Genomic DNA, 7,409 nt, shown 5'->3' with positions numbered 1-7,409 from the left:
CTGGGCATATACCCAGAAGATCTTCCAACTGGCAATAAGGACACATGCTCCACTATGTTCATAGCAGCCTTATTTATAACAACCCTGAGTCTTAAGCACCAGTGGAGTGTGCCCCGGGGGCCTAAAGCAGTGCCTGCCTGCCTGGGGAGTTCTCATCAGAGAAAAGGAGTTGAGCACTCCCATGGATTTGAATGTTACTCTTACCTGAGTTCCAAGACCCTGATCAAACGGACCTGTGTCCTCTGGGATATAGAGAAGAGGTCCAGAGGCGAGATCAACGAGCTAAGAATGCCTCGCACTCCTCACACAGGGAAAGAAATAGGCAAAAACCTCAATGCTAACAGTTCCTTATTTTATTGCAGTACATCAAAGTCTGGTTAATTAGGTGATACCAACATAAAATATTGGTGAGAAATCCCTTGTTACATTTTTGACCACCCCACCTTAAATAGTTCTGTGCAAAAGAATCCATGTCATAGTTTGGTAGCAGATACTGTCAAGAAATCCCCTAGGACATCTAGGGACAAAACCAAACCAAGTGAGTGCTAAGAGGCCAAAGCAGTACCTCCCCTTCCACACACACACTGGTTGTCATTATCTTCTGAACAAAATGACTACACTGAGGCCATGCAAGACTGTACAATAATAGTACAATGAGAAAAACCCTAAAACATTATAAAATAAATGCTGTTATTCTATCAAATAAGGTCATTTTGTTTTCAATGGCATCAAGGCTGACTTAGGGCAGTCAGTCTCCTAAAACTGAAGTAGGGCTCTGTGTGATGCTGTCCCTGAACGGGAGAATATGATGCTGGAGCTGGCCGGAGACACACTCACTGCAGCAGGCTCCGAAAGGAACTGGATTTGTGAAGACTGAAGGTTCCAACAAGTAGGAGCCACTCCAAGGGTACAGGAAAATGCTATGCAGTGGGGCCAGGTGGGACTGGAAGGGGACAATGGCCTTAGGCTATGGCAGAGTAGGACCTACAGCAGGGTGTCAGCTGTTTTAAGTGCACCTGTAGTGGGGGGTGGGCTGGGTGGGCGGCAGCTAGATCTGCTGTGCTGGGAGAATTGAATTTGTGGTGGTGGCTGCCAAGGTTGCATGTGGGCTGCGGCACTGGGAACGGAGGCTGCCCGTCTGCTCTGGCTTCTCTTTAATGACACCTGAGGACCCACACAAGGCAGCTGAACTTGCCTGGAAATAAACATGGCCACTAAGTTAACAAAATGACAGGATTTTAACATGAAAGAGGAGTAGCTGAGGAAGGGCTGGTGGGAATGATGGGAATTCCAGATGCTTTCTCTAAGCCTGGCTATAGGAATTCAGTGGAAAGCCTAACGGGACATTTGCAGTTATTCCCGTCTTAAAGCTGCTCACTGGGAAAGAACACAAATGGCTAAGCACAAGGAGTATGTACACATATTTTAAAAATCATATATATATATGATCTGCTTTAGCAATCTTTGATAGGAAGGCTTTTGTTTTTGGCAAACCCAAAATGAAACCCTGTAATATATTTTGTATACCCATCCAAAACTCACATAACAGATAAGCCAGAATTCAAAGGGTAAATAAATAGCATACAGGCTGGACATAGCACCAAGTACTAACCCATAGACACAATATCAGAAATGTCTCTTATTTATTTTTTTTCCATTTCTGGATAAATTCCCGATGTCACAAACTTTCAAATACCTTCCATGGGGTAGGGAGAGTGATCTCAAGAAAGGCTTAAACCTAAGCCTTGCCTCTAATCTTTGTTATTGACTGCTCTGAGGAATCTATGTTTCTGTCTCCTGGAAACCTATTAGTCATCTTTCTCCATCCTTTCCCACAGCTTCTGACAGGAATACTCTTCACACAAGGCTGGATGGATCTGGTAAGACAGTCATTTTTTGGAACCCCACCCCGTATTCTGGGCTAGCAGGGCTGCTGTTAGGATGGCTGGTTCTTTGACATCAGTGGAAAATCCACCAAATCCACAGGGCTCCTTGGGGCAGAGCTGGGGTGGAAGTCACTGTATGGAGCCGGATTTTAGGGGATGTAGAGGTTTAGACTAATTCTAAGGGTTCTTTTAAAAACAAGCACCTGTAGGCAACAAAACTTCACAACTGGTTGTCAAAGCTACAAACCAAAGGCTCAGGGCAGAGCTCAGTGTGCCTCAGCCTTGTCAGGTTTCTGCTGGGGGAAGGAGAAAGAAGAGGGAGGGGATGGAGGGAGGGGATGGAGGGAGGGGAGAGGAGGCAGCTCTTCAAGCAAAGTGCCAAGTTGAAGCAGATGTAACAGGGCTCTGGCCAAACTAAAGATCTGACCCTTGTTTTGGGGTGTACACAAGTTATTTTTGTATGATCCGTTTCCAAAAGGATATAGAGTGACACAGTGCCCGCCCCAAAGAAAACGTGCTCACGTTGGAGCTGGAGACTCCAGAGTGTCTGTCAAAGCTGCTGCTTACAAAGACCCCAGCCCACGTGCTTCTGTTCCCATCTCCCCTCCATCAACTCTCTTTCTTAACCGCCCCCCACCCCCCCCATAAAGCCTCGTGACAGGGGAGTCTGACCCACGGGGCCTGGCAGCATGCTATGTAAAGGTCAGCATGCTGGGTAGGTTAGCAACTTTGGAAATCTATTTTAGATGTGGCTTAAAGTGGGGAGAAAGGGTGAGGAGAGGATGAAGAGAGGCAGGGCCTCTTTACACCACGCATGGGCACTAGTTTCCATCTTTCCCCTCCTGTGTACTTAGCTGAGTTCTTAGTTTGAGTAGAGGACTCCTGGTCTCCTCGTGCTTCCTGGGACAAGTGCAGCAGTAGATATCCAGAGGGGAAGCGGTGCCAGCACACCGCCAGCCCCACCGTCCCCTCACGTGGGAAGGCATATTTGGCCAAGGCTGTTCAGGCCTATGCTTCTGAGGGTTCTGTGATTTAGTCGGAGACCTGTCCCCAGCAGTGTGTGTAACTACCCTTAGCCAACAGGGAAGTCGTGCTCGGTCCAGAGACTCCACACTGCAACCTAGAGGGGACAGGTTAGCCATGAATTCCGTTATGACGGAAGGACTGGAAGGTGGCAGAGCTGTCTCACATTCATCTGTGCGAGATACCAAAATATAGTAAGTGGGGGACATGGTCTAACTGAGAACTAGAGGAAAAATGCCTCGGGAGGCAAGTGTGCCTCTGGAGTGGCTTCAACACCACTGGTGGTGTCCAGGTCATATCCCACCAATGGCACTAGTCTCCAAACATTCCTTAGATTTCCCTGTGACCTTGGCCTGCCTAGGCTTGAGAAGAGACATCATGGGGACCTGACTTCTGATCTCTTTACAATGTCACTTGAGGCCTCTCTACCCTGTATATGACACAGCTGGGAAACAGACAAGAAACAACACATCTCTTTAAATTAAATGATCTTTCTTATATACGCATCCATCTTTCATCAAACACAAGATGCTTCTTTGACTATTTACATTCAGTATTTAACTTCTACATCTATGTATTTATTTAAACTCTGTATTGTAGTAAAATATGCATTGTTTTAATTCGTGAGGGTTTACTTCCTGGCAACAGTTGGCTTACGCTCATGGAGGCTGCTGGGCGCTACGTGAGGGCTACGGTGAGAACACAACCGGTCTACTCTTAGCGCTGCGTCTGCGCAGTCTGTCTACAGAAGCTACCTGGGGGTTGGGGGGGGGGTGAAGCGGGCCTGGCTGCCGAGGAATCCTCATTGCAACAGTGCAGGAGGCAAGGCCGCTGCCAGGCACGTTGTCGGAGTGGGAGTGCAGAGTCCCTGCCTGCAGTCATCGGTCCTGGGCTCATGGATCCCAGCTCCCACGGTCTGTGCTCTCCAGGGAAAGGCTCTTGGTCTTTTGGGGTGAAATTGGGCTCGGGGGGCTGCTCAGGTTAGAGCTGTTGGAAGCTGTGGAATGCCTCGGAGAATCAGAGTCCTGCAAAACAAACAAAGCACTGGTGAGAAGCAGGGGAACAACAGAGACCAATCGCTGCCCCAGGCCAACCACCCACGGATGTCAGCAGACAGCCCCTCCATGAGATGATAGAAGCCTGAAGCTTCGGGAGAGCCACAGTTTCCACATCGTGACAGGGCTTGCCCTCCCTTCAGAGGTGTATGCAAGGGGGTAGGGAACAGGTCAGCCTGCACAAAGCACTGGCCTTAAGCATGCATGGCAGGGGCAGCTGCCATCCATGGCCCACTCACCTCTCCATCATAGTCCCTCGCAGGGGCGTCACTTCCTTGGTCCATGCCTCCTGATGACAAAGAGCCCTCCGAGGGAGAGGGCATAGGCTGTCGCTTTGTGTTATAGCTTCCTCCGGAGAATTCCCTCTTTAGTGCACTGCCATTCTGGGCTGACGACCCTACAGGACAATGGTTGGGAAGAACTATGTATTTGGAAGAGGCCACGCCTCTATAAAGTGTACAGGCTTCCAAGAAGACAGAAGTCCTGTGCGGAAGGTTGTTTCTGTTGTCCTCTGGCTATGGGACTGCTGGTGTTCAGACAGCAGTCCCCAGGCCCTGTGGTGCCCATGGAATCCTTCCAGCGCCACCTGCCATTGCCTTGGGCATCTTTACCAGGGTGCCCTCAGCATCTGTCATACCATAGACATGTTGAGCTTTCTTCTAACAGATGGGGCATCTCTGCCTACCCAGCTCTCACAGAGGCTCCTAAGACATGGGCTGCACTCTCAGCAACAGACAGCCATCCCCAGGCAAATGCGGCCTTTCAGAAACTCAGAAAACAGAACACAAGGAAGCACTCTTATTTCATAGCTTGAGAGGAACAATTTGGGGGTTACTCTGAGGGCACCCTCAAACGCTCTGACCTAAGAGCTGGGACATATAGCAAGGCACTGACAAGAGAAGAACCCTTGGAAACATGACAAGTACTGTTAGTGCCCATTTAAAAGAGTTCCACGTTTCTCACTATGCTTTAGTCTTTGCTTAAGAAAAGTTTTAATTTGATTAAGTTTCACAATTGGTGAAGGACACTGAGTTATAGACTGTTCAATGTTTTCCTGATTTTATTAACTGCCTTTTACAATTGCATGTCCAGCTACTGAGCACCAACTTTGTTAGAGCTCAGAAGGCACTGCAGAAGCACACCCGGCAGACTGTTCTCGATACCCCCAAGGTCCCTTCCCTCCCTAAGCCCTCAGTCTCACCATCCCTGACTCCTTCCAGACACTACCAGTACGGCTTGTAAACTGGTATTCTAGAAATCCAGCTCCGAGGTCCTTGCCAGATGGTTGTAGTGGGTTAGCCGGATACAGCTTATATTCTAATACTAACCCTGGGTCCCCAAGACTGGTTGCCCCAGAGATGAGAGTCTGCACTTAGATGCTAAGTGACCCTGCCCCCCAAGTTATTTCTGATTGGCAAATAAGATGCCAACAGTGTTATGAAAAAGCCCAAACCATTCTGACTCTCAGAAACCACCTGAGGTAAATAAAACACATGCTGTGGTGTCTGTCTCCTTCTCTCCCCCGCCTCCTCCAACCTTTCTTGTCAGAGTTCTGTGACATGGCTCACACTGGACACTTGCCATTCTCTTGTGTCAGCCCTGTGGTGCCATGCCCAGCTTGTTTGCTTGCTATGTTATGTTTCTAAGTTGTGGGGTAGGTTGTTATGCTGTCAGTAACAATGAATATAGCATAACTGAACCTCACGATATATGGAGACAAAGCACGCATAGAAATCAGTGTTTACTGAATAAACAAAGTACCAGGGAAGACCAAGAATGAGGGTACTGAGTATGATTTCTGACTGAAGGACTTTGAAATAGGAAAATGGATGTAGTGTATTTAGCTGCTTAGCCATCAGTGGTTTGGGAATAAAGAAGGTTTTGCTGAGGTCTCTGGTGTCAAGTGTACAGACAGTGTCTGTTGGATACTCAAAGTTGATGGCAGTCTGTAACCACCATCTTACATTTGGGAACTATCCCAGCCATGATGAACTAACTCTGTGAGCGTGCACATGTTCCCGCACACTAGGGCATGCTGCTGCGGGCATCACTGTACAGTCCTTTCTGGTAGACACAGGTCCCCATCATCTCTACCAGGAAGTTGCTCCTGGGCAAGGGATCTCTTTTCTTTGTGGTCTCACCTCTTCAGCTCCTCTCCCCTCCCTGCCTGGCCACTTACGTGCAGACAGGCCGCTGCTGGCACTCATGGAGCGGCCTGGCTCAGGGCGGGACTTGGTGATGGAGGGAACACTGACGGAGCCACTGAATACTGCCCGGCTCTCCTGAGGCCGTGGGTTCTAAAACACAAAGGAGAGGCATACTCTTCAGCCAGAAACACAGTTTTGTGAGGACATTTGTCTTTTATTCTGGTTCTCAAGATATCTTGAGCAGAATGATACAGGGCAGGGAGCAATAGAGTCCCAGTCTTTCTCACCAGCAGGACTTTGAAGTCCTGAGCTGAAATGAATCTTATCCCTGCCAAGGAGTACTTACCAATAAGCAGTTTTTGGATGTAAAATGTTATATGGTTAGCTGTAAGTGGAGTGCAGAATTACATGGACATTTGCAGATAACAGAAACTGCTTTGTCTATAGTTGAAATTATTTACTTAAGAGACCTGAGTTAGCCTATTTGAAGGAGAGTCAATTAAAATTATTTTCTTGACAAAACTTTCTTCCTGACGCCATGTGCCATGCTTGTGGGTCTTACTAGCTCTGGAACATGAAGATTCCTCATGTTGCACATCATAGCTCAGTAACAGTTGTACCAGGAAGCATGAGTCTGGGACCTGCCCTGCTCAGTGCTTTCAGACTAGAAAAGGTGTGCAGGGGCAGACCAAAACCCAGAGAATGCAGACATCTGAATCAATTTCCTAAATATTAGAGTGGGCAGACCACACAGGCCACGTTACTAACTTCTATTTATCATTTACAACACTTTATTCTTGTGTGGACATGGTCCCACCTTCTTGCAAATATTTTCTGAGGCAAAGGTGGGGTCGGGAACTGGGGGGTGGGGCAGGAAGTGAAACAGAGCACTCAGTGTCTGCACTATGGAGTGCACAGGCAGCAGGCCTTAACTTGTTCAGCTAGCATGTGCCTCATGGGGTTCCGAGAATCACAGAGGCCACATCTGCAGGAGCAAAGCACTTGCCCTGTCCCACTATGTGGTTCTCCTGCCCTGATCTAACGACTCACATAGCTTATCTGTGAGCATCAGTATCAATAACCTCCCTTTAAATTACATCAGAATTCTTCTAGGAGGGATGAGCATGCATGACACAGATGTTGAGAAAATACAAAGAAATAGTTTTATTAAAAAGTAGTTCAAACTCCAACCCTATGACTTTCCTGAAGAATGAGAATGCAGTAGTTAAGAAAAGCAAGTCTGATGGAGCCAGCATGCGCTACTTTTCTGAGAGGAGCTGACCTGGGGATCTTTTTTT

General features: G+C 47.9%; 1 protein-coding gene across 14 annotated transcripts in view; it reads right to left on the bottom strand.

Annotated features, from left to right (window-relative positions):
* Nucleotides 1–340: 340 nt before the first annotated feature.
* The window catches only part of Cdc42bpa (CDC42 binding protein kinase alpha), a 201,522-nt gene continuing 194,453 nt past the window's right edge, over nucleotides 341–7,409 (bottom strand). For all 14 annotated transcript variants that reach the window (XM_029538840.1, XM_029538845.1, XM_029538841.1 and 11 more), the window contains 3 exons: nucleotides 6,144–6,261; nucleotides 4,204–4,361; nucleotides 341–3,934 (listed from right to left, as the gene is read on the bottom strand). In XM_029538840.1, the coding sequence (XP_029394700.1) occupies nucleotides 3,803–3,934; nucleotides 4,204–4,361; nucleotides 6,144–6,261 (408 nt within the window). In that variant the 3' untranslated portion in view covers nucleotides 341–3,802. The remainder of the gene's footprint in view (nucleotides 3,935–4,203; nucleotides 4,362–6,143; nucleotides 6,262–7,409) is intronic.

The sequence above is a fragment of the Mus pahari genome, chromosome 5, assembly GCF_900095145.1.
Source record: "Mus pahari chromosome 5, PAHARI_EIJ_v1.1, whole genome shotgun sequence".
Taxonomy (NCBI): domain Eukaryota; kingdom Metazoa; phylum Chordata; class Mammalia; order Rodentia; family Muridae; genus Mus; species Mus pahari.
The sequence above is the reverse complement of the archived record's forward strand: the minus strand, read 5'-3'. Positions and strand labels throughout refer to the sequence as shown.